Source organism: Orcinus orca, chromosome 11 (assembly GCF_937001465.1).
Source record: "Orcinus orca chromosome 11, mOrcOrc1.1, whole genome shotgun sequence".
Lineage (NCBI taxonomy): Eukaryota > Metazoa > Chordata > Mammalia > Artiodactyla > Delphinidae > Orcinus > Orcinus orca.
The window spans coordinates 31,701,834-31,716,730 of record NC_064569.1 but is presented as its reverse complement, the minus strand read 5'-3'; the positions used below and the strand labels follow the sequence as shown (position 1 = coordinate 31,716,730).

Sequence of the window (14,897 nt, the reverse complement as noted above, 5' to 3'; positions counted from 1 at the left end):
AACAAAATTTACATTTTCATAAGTTTAGCTGTGAAGGGAAGGAACAAAACAGGAAAATGGCCTCATCCAGATGAAGAGTAGAAGGTGAGTACACTGGAGAGCCATGATATGACTCAGTTTCTCCTTGACTTCTAGAATTCTCATTGCTACCAAATAAATACACATGTTCCCTAATTGCTTGAAAAGTTGTATTTATTTTTCAGATCCAGTCAATAAAAGAACAAAATGACTCATAATGGCAACTCACATTTTGAGTGACATAAAATGTTTAGTTATTCTCATTATTTGAGTCATTATTTTTGTTCACGTACAAAATAAATACCTGGTCTGTTACAACTGGAAAGGTAATGCTATTTACTATTAACTGACTGTTGAGGTCATAGATTGTTGGCACATGTCTAAGCAGGAACACGTCGTGATGTGCCTGTATCTGTAAGGTATTGTATCGCCATCAGGACAGTCAAGAACAATTTCTCTGAACTCATAGTTTTCTTCTTGGCAGCAAAGGCATGAATTTTTCAACTGAAATTTATTATAATCATACCTAAAAAAAAAGAAAATTAGGTAATAAATAATTTCAGAATGTCTTCTGAAATAAATTGACATCAATGCTCAAATTCTAATTGTCTAAGTGATTTAGCAAGTCTTCCAACCAACTTATTCTTTCCCTACACCTTGCATTTCCCCCTTTACTGTAAACTTCTGGTATGGATTCATTAAAATTGGTATGTAAGACCAAAAAAAAAAAAGAAAATGAAAAAAGTCCAAAATGGAGAGATTTACCATTTCATAATTAGAGCATTATGGTGCAAAAAATATAAACAAAAGTTTTTAAATATACAATTAATATCAAATTATTATTCTCCATATATTAATCTACATATAAAAGTGTACAAAAGGAAAAATATGTAATATATGTTATGTCTAAAATGTAAGCAACTTTTTAAAAAATCACTTTTTAGCAAGAGTATTTGCTTAAGTAATCTCTGTAATCACTATATGAAAATAAATACATTTGTCGTAAATGTATTACGTTTGACTTATTTAGAAAACTACTTCAAAATGATTAATTACTATTTAAAATGTTTATTTTGATTTGCAGATATTAATATTTTCATTTTAATCAGGTCCTGATCATTAGCTCTCATGTAAACATTTGTCCATGTAATGTTTTAAACGCTTAATTTTCTCCACAGTGTTCCAAAATTAATGCACAGTATACATTCAAGGAAAAACTTACCTGAGAGTCTTTTTGCATTCCCCTGTGCATCTTGCCATCTCAACTTTTTTCTTGCAACCATTGTAGTTAACAGTCACATTCACAGGTGAAGATCTGCAATTAGTTTTACCTAGAATAACAGAGTCAAAAATGAGGTTCAACATTAACAATTTCTAAGTCTCAGTTTTCTTAACCATAAAGTAGAGAATAATAACAACAAATACTTCACAATGTTATTGAAAGGGATTAACTGTCTCAGCATCCAGAACAAGGTACCTCGTTAATACTCAATAAATGTTATTATTATTCTATTATTACTATCATAGGAGAAGAAAGAATAAAAGAAGGAGGAGGAAGGGAAGAAGGTAGAAGGAGGAAGGTAGAAAGAGGGAAGGAAGAAAAGACAGAGAGATGGTTGTTTCTGATATCCATTTTCTCATTGCTGATCATCCTTATGATCTAATACAACAATTTACAACATAACCTACTGATGTTAGGAGAGCAAACTAATTTTTGTCCATGAAAATTAAATTTTCTCCCTTGTAAACATCACTGGTTTTTACCGGGAAGAATGCTGCAACCAACATGCGTGAGAAAATATAATACTTTGTATTAGTTGTTTGTGTAATTAATTGTATGCATATGGTTAGATTACCTGTTGTGTTAAAAACACAGGAGACTTTCTATTAATGATCTGCCATTTTGTTTTAAAGAAACACTAAATCTTTGTCAACAGTTTACATTTCCTCCGTATGTGGAACTTGATTTTACTTACATGTATAGCAGCAGTTATTTGAATCATAGACTCTGGCTTCCTATAGGGGTATGAGAAAAAGAAACAGGCTGAAAAACCTCTGTATTTTCCTATAAATAATATAACATTGTTAACATATTGAAATAGCATCACAAAGGGGGAAATGGAACAGATAGACACGCTGATCTCAGATCCAGTCAGCACAGACGGGAGAGTATAGCAATAAAAATGAGACTACTGACACCAAATTTTTTCAACAGTAGTCAGAAAGGCAAAAACAATGTTTAGGTTCTTCTTTAAAATAAAATACCAAAAAATAAAAAGTTACTCCTTCCTATTTGAATTGAAAAAAAATACTTTCACAATAACATTATTACTTGACACTAAGTTTCTCATGGGCAGGATTTTCGTCTTATAAATTATTATACCCTCAAACTTATCAATGTCTCAAAGTAAAAACTCAGTAAATGTTGAAAGCCAACACTGGAGTTCTAAAATAAAACTTTAAACTATATTATCAATTATAGCTTCAGAAAGAAAAAATAGTTAAATTTAAACCTTCCTTAGTAATTTAAACTTAAGCATTCATTAATACAAAACCCTCACCATATTTTCAGGGGATAAAAATTGTGGCACAAAGAGAGATCTGAACAGTACGTATTTATGTGATTATATTAAAAAAATATGTTCTGTTACAGAAAATGATTAAGCTGAATCCATGAACCTTGAAAAAAACAGTTTTTTGTTTGTTTCAAAAGCAGCAACATGCTTTCTACAGTAACTTACTTCTAGACTAGCACTAGATTAAGTTTTATAGAACCTGAAAATATATATTTGATATGAAAAGTATACTTGGCAATAAAATGTGTATGACATAACTGGAATGGAATCTACAGGAGATGTATAACTATTGTCCAGGCACAAACTTTTCCAAATAGGAAGAAGACAGGTTGCGTTTATATTTAACATGAGAAGTGAACCTTGTTGTTCACTGCTTAAGAAGATGACTTACTTCTGCACACCAAGTCTGCTTTGGGCAGTCTTGTACCACCGCAACGAAACCTGTGCTGTGGCAGAAGTAGGAGACACATGGGTTGCTGGGGTCACCAAATGAAGCACCAACCTGGGAGGTAGGGAGGGGGACAGAACAAATGAGTATTCATCTTGATTTATTTTTCAGGTTGACAATAAAACCTGTAATTCTTTTTTCAAATTTATAATGTTTAGTGAATTTCCAGAGGCAATTTCAGCCATTAAATTAATATTTAAGAAAAGGTGATTAAAGTCTTCTACTTCCATGAATAAATCAAAGGTCTTCACTGAGAGCACAGAATGTGTCAAGATTCTCAATCCTCAAATTAAGATTCATCTATAGTAGCTCTATTATATTTTTCAAGGATTTTAAAGAAAAGTCCCAAAAGATATTTTCTATCTTTCCTTGTGTTCCTGTGCTTTTAAAGCTCTCTAGATTGCTTTATAATTACTTTATGTTTAAAATTCAAACATCAGTTTGGGGAAATTCCATTTATATCAGGCCCTCAAACCACAAGTAAACTTTCTGGTAAACTGAAATTTTATTATTTCAACTATTTTGCATAAAAATGATTAGAGGTAAAACTTTGTTCTTTAAACATCGTCTCATTTTATATTTCAAAACTGTCATAGATTCTCAAGTCAGATAACTTTTGGAAACTAAAATTTAAGAAGCCCAGGTAGAAATGTGAGTGTAATAAATGAGTTATATCAAATTAAATTATTATTAAATTATAGGCTCTGTTTTATGTATTTCCTAACATACCACATATTTTATTTTATATTTAGATTGTTGTAATATTTAGTATCACCAGTTCAAATTTATTAATATCAGTTTGAGAATCATCTGGTTTTTATGGCTTTGTGATACTTTTCCTAGAAAGTTAAATTACTTTTCAATATGTCAAATCAATTGTCAAATCCAGCCCTGAATATACTGTGTTGCTATATCCCTATAGTAGAGCTCTAGTCTTTTGGGTTTTCGTATTTGATCTCTGACTGTTCCGCCATCTGATCTTTCTGATTATAATTACAGTTTAACTCTCTTCACTGATTTGAACATTGTATGTCTTCTCCATTTGGTGAGACCCATGGGAAATTTTGTTCAGAAGCTCCATTGCTAGGTTAATGATCAAGTATATTGCCCCCTTTTGAAGCAAGTTATGGTGGATATTGCATTTGACCTTTCTTTTGAAAGGAATATGGGAAAGAAATAAATTCCACTCCACCATTATCTATGATTTTTTCATATTAGCCGAAAGAGCCTGCATTTATTCATAATTATATTAATAAAAGTATTTTAAAGTAGAAATGACCTTACCGCATAGTCGATATTCTTAAATAAACATGTTCTTGGTTCTGAAAAATAAGTACATATTTTACCCTAAGATAAATATTATAATTTTTTATTTACAAAACAGAAATTGTATATGAGATCATATTTACCAACCAATAAGGAAACACTATAATGTTTCTTCCCATAACACCATCATCTCCTTTTAACCTACTGATTACGTTCTTAACTGGGTTTCCCCTGTTCCAAAGATAGTAAGCTTTAAGAGGACAAGTATTGATTCTGCTTTATTTATCACACCCATCAAGCATTTGACTCATATTAGTAGCTCAATAAATATCTCTTGAATGCGTGAATAAGTAAACAACTATTCAATTCAAGTAATGTATTATGGATACATACCACAGTACCCGATTTCACAACAGGTATCATTAGCTTTGAACTTTACAAGCCTCTCTTCAGTTTTGCATGTGGGTGGAGAAGGACACTCCTTGGGTTTACAGTCTACGGTCTTTGCATTTGTACAGGTGCATCTGTGGCAATTGGCAGTCCATATGTCTCCAGGCTACAAAAACAAACCAAGTTTAGACTTCTATTTGAATACAGGAATGACAGCAAATTTGGATTAAAGTAGAGACAAACTGTGTACTTACAGACTTCTTTTCTCCTAGTGGACCATGACAAACTGTTAACATGAAATGACAAATGCTAATTAAATTCGGCAAACTATAACAGTCAATTATCTGTAATAACCACCAGGTTGACCAATACTGAATTGGCACTAGTATTTCAGAGATACAGAATTATGAAGGATTGTAAGGTGCTTTAAGGTGGATAAATCACCTCCCCCTACTCTGAGCAAACTGTCTTTAGCAAGCATATATATAGTTCCTATTTTTACAATCCTCAGAAAGGATAATTCTTGACCTCTCCTGTCAGTGGTCAATAAATCTTATGGATACTGTTTTACTTATTGTTTCACTTTCTGACTTCTGTCTCCACAATCCTAAAAGTCACCAAGACCTCATAATTACCAGTCCCAAGCACTCTTTCTCAGCTTTTCAAGTTCCCTACAATAGCTGACATTTTTTTACCTCTCACCTTGGAAACATTCTTCCTTCAGATTGAACACTCTGAAATTCCTGTTAGTAGCACTTCCTCCTCCCTCTCATTTTGTCTCTATTCTTCCCACTGGTACATTCCTCCATCTTTACAGTATCTACTGTAACATCAAGTGGATGACTCTCAAACTTCTAGCTCCTGTATAAACATCTCTTGTGAGCTACGGACACAGATCTCCCTTGGCCTAATAAACAGCACCTCGGCAGATTTAAAAGAAACTCAGACACGTGCACAAAATGTGCACAAAATAGATTGAATCATTTTTCCCCTAAAACCAGTTTTTCATCTAAGCTGGCCACCTCCTGTTACGGGCTGAACTATGCTTTCAAATACTTAAGCTTAAAACTTAGAAGTCATCTTGATTATTTCCTTTCCATCATTTGGCATTGAACCAATTGCAAAATCTTGTATCTTTATCCTCACTTGAATCCCTTCCTTTCCTGATTTTACTTGTTACAATACTACTCCAGGACCTTAGAATCTTTTTTTTTTAACATCTTTACTGGAGTATAATTGCTTTACAATGGTGTGTTAGTTTCTGCTTTATAACAAAGTGAATCAGTTATACATATACATATGTTCCCATATCTCTTCCCTCTTGCATCTCCCTTCCCCCCACCCTCCCTATCCCACCACTCTAGGTGGTCACAAAGCACTGAGCTGATCTCCCTGTGCTATGCGACTGCTTCCCACTAGCTCTCTATTTTATGTTTGGTAGTGTATATATGTCCATGCCACTCTCTCACTTTGTCCCAGCTTATCCTTCCCCCACCCCGTATCCTTAAGCAGGATCTTAGTATCTTTGACCTAGCAGAATCTGGCTTTTTTGGGAAGTCTGACTCAGTCTTCTTTCTGATCCAGTCAATTGTCTGTGTCATAGGTAGAACAGTTTTTCTAAAGCCTACTTTTCATCTCATCATTGCTTCAATTAAGAACTTCTGATACCCCTTACAGTCTTGTAAACTAAATACTTTATTTTAGCATTCTGCCTTCTGAGGTTGCCATAACATATCTCCAATCTATCATCTCGACCTTGTCTCACTTCTTTCATTTACATACCCTGAAATAGCCTACTTATTGTTCTCAAATTCCAATTCTCTAATGAAATACACGAGAATCCTTCCAAAGTATACAATATATGTAATATGTGTGACACATAACATGTGCTCTCTATATAATACATAGGTCACATATTTCACTGTGAAATTTATTTTCAGCCTTATATGAAAATTACCTATGTTTCTTTGAAAATCTCCCTTCTCCCACTATATCCTAAGATCAGAGAATGATTTTTTTGGTAACTTTTGCCACTTTGTACAAAGCACATCACATTGGCTTGATAATTTTAGAGGAACTCAAAGTCCTCTAAAAGTATTGAACTCTGGTTATGCCTAATTTTTCTTCCTAAAATTCAGTCCTCAATAAAAGCTGGAATTATTTAGCTTCAAAAATACTATCGAGTAGCAATATTTTGATCAAGGTATCGTATAGTTACATGAAACACTTTATTTAGTAAACTCTATTTTGACTAAGTGACAAGATGCATTTGTTTGGTTTGGCTTTATTAGTTTGTGTGTGACAAAACAAACTATCACTCACTATTTATTTGGTGAATAAAAGCTAAATTCATACACTTCAAGTTTTCCTATTTTATCACACTTCCATAGCTAGTGACTTTCATTGGCATGACCTCTGAAATTTGATTTACAAGAAAAACCATTAATGTAGGATGATTGATTTTCAAGTGGAGGTAAGCTTACCTGGAGGCGGTGGAAGTGATACTGGACATCCTGTGTAAAAACAGACACCTCATATTAATCTCTAAAGTTACTGGAATAGGTTTGGAATAAATATAGTTTTCTAATCACTGAAAGCACTTGACCACATTGCTAGTTTTACAAACAGACATATTGCCATCAATCTTCCCTTTCTACTCCTCATGGCATTTGATATTCCACCATTAGAAAGTGTTTCCTTTAGATTTCAAATTTTAATGGGAGGAAAATATGAGAATCAAAAGGCAGAATGAGAATCAAGGTAAACTTCTCTTCAAAATTTCTCAGAAGACAGTTCTGATAAATAGGACAATAAAATGTATAATCAAACAAGGAAAAGGATAACTCAGATATAGAAAAGATATAAGTATTATTAGTTGCCTGGTTTTAATCCTTTAAGAATTTTTATCCTCTTTTTGTCTTACAATATTTTAATCTTGTTCTGTCTCCACTCCCACAAAATGCTTTAAACTGCTTACTATTTTTTGTGAGGCTTCACTTATCACAAAGTTTCATCAACCTAACAATCCACTCCAATTGAAATTCTATTTCCAAACTGCTAAAATTCAGATTAATATTTTTATTCTCTCTACCAAGCAGAAGGCTGAACTAGAAATAACAGAATATTTGAGAAGAACTTAAAGTTTCTTTATGTTTGAGTAAAAGGACCCCAACAAATAATAGGTACAGAAAAACAGAAAATAATTAAATATGTGCAAGTTTGGAGCATAAAATATTTCTCTTTACTAAGGGGACACTAGGCTAATTCTCAATTATAAATGCTTAACAGATTACCAGAAACCAGCAACAGCAGAGAGAAATTGTGTTTAGGCATAAATATAGCAGAAAATTTTCCCTACCCAGAATTTCCAGTTCATTGAAAAAATTTGTAACGGGAGGAATAAGATACAATCTCATATGCTCCACATTGCTATCAGAGCAATTTTTCTAAGACCTATCTGATCATATCATTCTCTTAACAAAATCTTTAAGGAGACCCCATTTATTGTAAGGATAAAGTCTCATTTAAGTTTGGAAATAAGGTCCTTCATAAACATTCCTTTGCTTACCTATCTAATCTCATTTCTTCCCTGAACCTCATACAAATATTACCAATACCTGGTTGATTCCTGAAGTCACTCATGCTGTCTCAAGTCGTTGTCTTTTTAAGTGCCATTTGACAGGAATTCCCTCCTCACCCTAGCCAATATTGAAATCAATGATCTCTTCCCTAATGCCTTCATTCAACCCTACCAACTAATAAACAGAAATTAACGGTCTCAGTGCACTCCCAGGACCATAATTGCTGTGCACGTGTTTGAGAAGCATTAAATACACTATAACGATAGTATCTGTGTAGATAATAATCTCTTCCAGGCTTCCCTGGTGGCACAGTGGTTAAGAATCTGCCTGCCAATGAAGGGGACAGGGGTTTGAGCCCTGGTCTTGGAAGATCCCACATGCTGCAGAGCAACTAAGCCCATGTGCCACAACTACTGAGCCTTCATTCTGCAACTACTGAAGCCCACGCACCTAGAGCCCGTGCTCCGCAACAAGAGAAGCCACCGCAATGAGACGCCCATGCACCACAACACAGAGTAGGCCCTGCTTGCCGCAACTAGAGAAAGCCTGCACTCAGCAACGAAGACCCAAGACAGCCAAAAATAAAAACAAATAAAGAAATAAATTTATATTAAAAAAATAATCTCTTCCCCCCCCACACACACAAAATAATAAAATGGCAAGGGCTGCTACAGAGTCTAGCACATGTAAGGTATTAAAGAAGTGTTAGTTGAATAACAAAAAAAATCAGTACTTTTCCCATACTGACCTGTTTTATTTTCATTTTCTTGATCTCCTGTTGCTACTACAGTGGTTTCTGTAAAAGGATAATGCTGTCATTTTATTTATTAGATATCATGTACACATATCAAGTTTCTGTGTGTATGCATGCACGCACAAATGATCACACACATTCACGATTAAGGAAAGCTTCGTGTGGAAGAGACAATTCATTCCAGTGCATTTGGGTCATTTCATTTTACCTGGGTAGGACACTTTGGGGCTTGTTGTGATTCCATTTGACACTGAGGTGGAGCCTGCAGAGGGAAATATTTAAAATTTCAGGAATGCAATTTCATAATCCCATTCTCAGAGATTTCAAGGTCATAACTAAGTCTTCCAGTGAGGTGTTCTGCTAAAAGCCTAACCCAAAAAAATCCTGGAGGAAAAAACAAATCCCTAGTTGAACTTCAAAGTCATACTCCAAAAGGAAATGTAGGATAATCTTCCTGGCCTTTCTTTGCTGTTTCTTTCCCACCACTCCTCTCCTCCAAACTCAACTCCTCATATATAATCACAGGCACACTGATCATTGAAGGGTCTGTATTGCTAGCATTCATCTGTTTGCATTCCAGTTCCAGAGGTTTCCTTGACTCCTGTGGAAGCAGTGACTGCTAAGAGAGGCACAAACGTGGTGAGTAGAGGGATAAAAAAGCTAGAGTTTAACTTCAGGTAAGCTGCCCTGTCTTCTAAGATGCCACCAAGCAAAGTTCATTTATTATTATTTGACCTACCTGTGGTAGAAATTACAGGAGCACTGGTTGTTTCAGATGTTTCCTTGGAGGTAACTAAAATGAATAGGGAAAGAGCAGTGAACTTTTTCTGGTCTCAGAAGAGTGTGTCTGAAGACATCTTCACAAAGAATAAGAGTCTCAAAGCACCTGGAGTGTACTAGTACACCTACTAATGCTGGTTCATGCTCCTGCCATTGAAACAGGCCCTAACATAGAAACTCCTGGCTCAAAGAAGAATTGAGTATTTTCCTATGACCCTGGTAGCCTTATCATTTAAGGGCCCCCTTCTCTTAATGACAAAAACTATTTTCACACTTAACTATTTTGCTTCCTATATCCTGGTTTCCTGGTTCTCCCATATTAGTTTTTTGGGGAGGGTTGTAGGAGTTGTTTATATATTTTGGATATTAACCCCTTGTCAGTCATATCATTTGTAAATATTGTCTCTTATTCAGGAGGTTGTCTTTTGTTTGTTGATGGTTTCCTTTGCTGTGCAAAAGCTTTTAAATTTAATTAGGTCTCATTTGCTTATTTTTTTTATTGGTGTGTAGTTGCTTCACAATATTATTTTAGTTTATACTGTACAGCAAAGTGAATCAGCTATATGTGTGTATATATATATATATATATATATATATATCCCCCTCTTTTCTGGATTTCCTTCTCATTTAGGTCACCACAGAGCATTGAGTAGAGTTCCCTGTGCTATACAGTAAGTTCTCATTAGTTATCTATTTTATACATAGTATCAATAGTGTATATATGTCAACCCCAATCTCCCAGTTCATCCCACCACCACCCCTTTCCCCTTGGTATCCATACTTTTGTTCTCTACACCTGTGTGTCTATTTCTGCTTTGTAAATAAGATCATCTATACCGATTTTTTCAGATTCCACATATATGCGTTAATATATGACACTTGTTTTTCTCTTTTTGACTCTTTCATGGTCCATCTATGTCTCTACAAATGACCCAATTTTGTTCCTTTTTATGGCTGAGTAATATTCCATTGTATATATGTACCACATCTTTATTCATTCATCTGTCGATGGACACTTAGGTTGTTTCCATGTCCTGGCTATTGTAAATAGTGCTGCAGTGAACATTGGGGTGCATGAGTCTTTTTGAATTATGGTTTTCTCTGGGTATACGCCCAGTAGTGGGATTGCTGGGTCATATGGTAGTTCTATTTTTAGCTTTTTAAGCAACCTCCATACTGTTCTCCATAGTGGCTGTATCAATTTGCATTCCCACCAACAATGCGTGAGGGTTCCCTTTTCTCCACACCATCCCCAGCATTTATTGTTTGTAGATTTTTTGATGATGGCCATTCTGACCAAGATGGTGGGGGAATAGGAGGATGGAGAGTTCATCTCTCTCCACAAATGCATCAGTAGTATATCTACAGATGGAACAATTCTCACAGAACACCAGCTGAACACTAGCAGAAGACCTTGGACACCGGAAAGGACAAGAAAGATCCCCGCATAACAGGGTAGGATGAAAGAAAGAAGGGAAAAAGAAAAGGAGAGGAAGCAGGATGGGATCTGTGCCCCTGGTGGGGAGCTGAAGCACAGGAGAGGCTCCCACATCTGGGGAAGACCCCTCACTGACAGGGAAATCAGTTGGGACAGAAAGGGAGCATCTGAGGCTGTTGAAGGAGGGTGTGTGGCAGACAGGACACAGTGACACCTACACAGACAGTCCGCACCATAACCCTGCATGCCCCAATCTGGGACGTGTGTCTGCCGGTGCACATGGGGGCTGAGAGCTGAATGTGGGGATTGGAGAGCAAACCTGGGGGGAGGACTGCTGTTGGCTGCAAGGAGACAGCCTGAGGAGATAGGAGGGAGGTAATTTGTAACCGGGAATGCTTCTGGAGAAAATCATTTGCCTATTTTTGTTTTTATTTCCTTTGCTTTTGGAGACAGATCCAAAAAAATATTGCTATGATTTATGTCAAAGAGTGTTCTGCCTATGTTCTCTTATAGGAATTTTATGGTTTTAGGTCTTACATTTAGGTCTTTAATCTATTAGAACTACCATATGGCCCCACAATTCTGCTCCTGGATATATATTCAAACAAAATAAAAACACAAATTCAAAAAGATACATGCACCCTAATGTACAAAGCAGTACTATTTACAATAGCCAACATAGGGAAGCAACCCAAGTGTCCATCAACAGATGAATGGATAAAGAAGATGTAGTAAGTATATATGTGTGCATGCGTATATAATGGAATATTACTCTGCCATAAAAAAGAATGAAATTCTGCCATTTGCAACAATGTGAATGGACCTAGAGAGTATTATGCTTGGTGAAATGTCATACAAAGACAGAAACTGTATGTTATCACTTACATGTGGAACCTAAAAAATAAAACAAACAAATGTATATAGCAAAATAGAAACAGACTCACAGATATAGAGAACAAACTAGTGGATACTAGTGGGGAGAGAGAAGAAGGAAAGGGCAAGATAGAGGTAGGGATTAAGAGATACAAACTACTGTATATAATATAGGTAAACAACACGTATATATTATACTTTCAGGGAATATAGTCATTATTTTGTAATAATTTTAAATGGAGTATAATCTATGAAAATATTGAAGCACTATGCTGTATACCTGAAACTAATATAATATTGTAAATCAACTATACTTCAATAAAAACAGAAAAGAAACATAGTGCCCCTATCTCCCTGTCACTGTGGGAAGGTAGGAGCCTAACTTCATTCTATAAGCACCAATTAGCAAACACAGATCACCAAATCACAGAAACCAACCTCTCCCCTAACGCTGTCTAGTACTTTCCCACTAGCTAACCCCAGCACTTAAACACTCTCCCACCTTTTATTTCAGCAAAGTTAAGTTCAAAATCTCAACCTATTGCAATGTTCTTGACTCCTATTTAATAATCTTAAAGTCTTTTTTGCCCATTTAACTCCATTTGGTACAATTTTTCTTTTACAGTTCAAGTTTAATATTCATAGAGATAAATATCCATTTTCTGAAACAATTGGGTGTTAAAGGGAAGAAGAATATTGAACATGTTAACTTCACTCTGTCAGTCATTTCCATTACCTTGGCTGGAACTTTCTGAGACACCAGTAATTTTGCTTGATATCACAGCAGTGCCTGCAAAGTCAAATGAAGGACATTTCACATCAGACATACCTTCTATAGGTAGCCTCAAAGATCAAAAGCAGGAAGAGAAAGTAAATCAGATGAAAGTCTAGGCCAATGCTGCAGCTAGCCCATAGAGCAACTTTATGAAGTAAAAACAAACTAACAGAAAAAAAACCCTCTGGGCAGATGAAACCCCATGGATTTATAACTTGTTGAAGAAATGCTGGCTGGATTTCAGCTTCTACTCCTCCCTTTAGTAGTGTGCCCTTGTGCACTTTTACACACTTACCTCGGGGCTCTGGTTGGAGCCCAGAAACTCAGAGCAAGAAGACAACCTTAGATGGCTGGAAGAGGACATTCTCTACTGAGATTCTGCCCTATTTCCTGGCCCTTTATCTTTACCTTCAACATTCCCCTAGGTTGAAGCAAAGGCATAGGAGTCAGTAACTGAGAACTCAACAGATATGAACCACTGACACTTACTTTTTTGCATTCCAACTCCAGTGCTAGTTCCTAAGAAAGGCAAAGAAGACTAAAGTCAGGACTGCTGTGTTGATGTTACAACAGTCAGTAAATTCCAGAGAAAGGCTCTTATTTTTCTAGGCTTAGCTACTTAGAGCCACATATTAAATATTTACTTGCCTGTGTTGGAACTTCCAGGAATACCTGTTGTGCCAGAGGCTATCCCAGTGGTACCTGTAGTAAGAGAGAAGGATAAGCCTCACAAAGCCTTTCTCACCCTAAGAAGAGTGTGGTATTGACAAGTGTTCCTGTTTCTCTGAAGCAGTAGAAAACTGTTTAAAATTTTTTCTTGCACAAAATGTTAAGCCTAGCATATTTTCCTGTGCACTTTCTCATAACTGCTTGGTCAAATAAAATATAGGAGGAAAAGTCATGCTCCATAGATCTTATTTCTCTAGATCTAGAATCATCTAGAATCTGATATTAAATGAGAGAATATCTGTCCTCTATTTACATGATTTACTTCTAGTGACTTAACTCCCTGGTTTTCCAGCATCAAAAAAAAAAAAAACAAAAACAGAAAAAAATTGTCTAAACTTGTGATCAAGGATTAGGCATCTCAACCAAAGCCTTAATTAACAAATTTAGTTGTGTCTATTATAGTGATCTCCATTCACCTTCTTGGCTACTGGTGACTCCTACTGATTCCAGGCTATTGCCTGGCAAAACAAAAGCAGTGAAATTTCAAATAAAGAATGTGCTTAGAGAATTAAATTACATCTATAGTATGTTCTCTAGAAAAAACCAGGGAGCTAATCTAGGCTGGCCTTATGATAGGCTATTAAATTAAAAGAAACCATTTTTAAGTCATGCTAATTTTCATTCACAACCTGTATGTAGTAAATTCAAATGAAAAAATCATTGAGAATCCAAAATCTGGCAAAACTCACCTGATGAAATTCCTGCTTCAGTGTTTCCAACATATTCTTTAAAAGTTGTGGCTTCTGTAAGAGCAAAGGAGGAAAAATTGAGAAGCTTGAGAGGTTGAAAATATGAAAATTATATAGCAGTGTATGATCTTCTCCCTATGACCACTTAAAGGAGAATTCCTTTTACTATTTGACTTACCTGTTTTGAAACTTCCAGGTGAGGATGTCCTAGAGCCTGTCCCAGTGGTACCTGGGATGGGAGAGAATATAAAGAGGAGGAAATGTGCAGGGATGTCTTTCTTATTAGATGGAGATCATGGTTTAGGACAAATCATGTGTTTCTGTAAAAGAATGCATTCCTTCTCTAGGATTCCTTGTTCCAAAAGGTGAAATAAACATTTTTTTTATTGATCTGTTTCATTTCTTGTGGTAAACTCCAGTCTTCTGGGATCCTTCTTTTCTAGAACTAGTATCATGGAGTTGGGTGCCTCTCCCATCTTCACATTTTTAACTTCCCCAACTTCACCCATTTTACTTCTAGTAGATTGGCTCCCTGAAATTATGCTAGTGACTCCTGAAGGTTAAAAAATGGAAAGGATCA

At 35.6% G+C, this 14,897-nt stretch overlaps 1 protein-coding gene across 1 annotated transcript in view; it reads right to left on the bottom strand.

Annotated features, from left to right (window-relative positions):
• Nucleotides 1–360: 360 nt before the first annotated feature.
• Nucleotides 361–14,897, bottom strand: part of MUC19 (mucin 19, oligomeric) — a 90,534-nt gene continuing 75,997 nt past the window's right edge. Inside the window, exons 56-71 of the mRNA XM_049694431.1 lie at nt 14,823–14,870; nt 14,496–14,546; nt 14,045–14,086; nt 12,861–12,914; nt 9,773–9,826; nt 9,602–9,649; nt 9,242–9,298; nt 9,028–9,075; nt 7,182–7,211; nt 4,953–4,984; nt 4,702–4,864; nt 4,327–4,364; nt 2,982–3,096; nt 1,995–2,030; nt 1,241–1,349; nt 361–544 (exon numbers count right to left, since the gene is read on the bottom strand). Of these exons, the coding sequence (XP_049550388.1) occupies nt 361–544; nt 1,241–1,349; nt 1,995–2,030; nt 2,982–3,096; nt 4,327–4,364; nt 4,702–4,864; nt 4,953–4,984; nt 7,182–7,211; nt 9,028–9,075; nt 9,242–9,298; nt 9,602–9,649; nt 9,773–9,826; nt 12,861–12,914; nt 14,045–14,086; nt 14,496–14,546; nt 14,823–14,870 (1,109 nt within the window). The remainder of the gene's footprint in view (nt 545–1,240; nt 1,350–1,994; nt 2,031–2,981; nt 3,097–4,326; nt 4,365–4,701; nt 4,865–4,952; nt 4,985–7,181; nt 7,212–9,027; nt 9,076–9,241; nt 9,299–9,601; nt 9,650–9,772; nt 9,827–12,860; nt 12,915–14,044; nt 14,087–14,495; nt 14,547–14,822; nt 14,871–14,897) is intronic.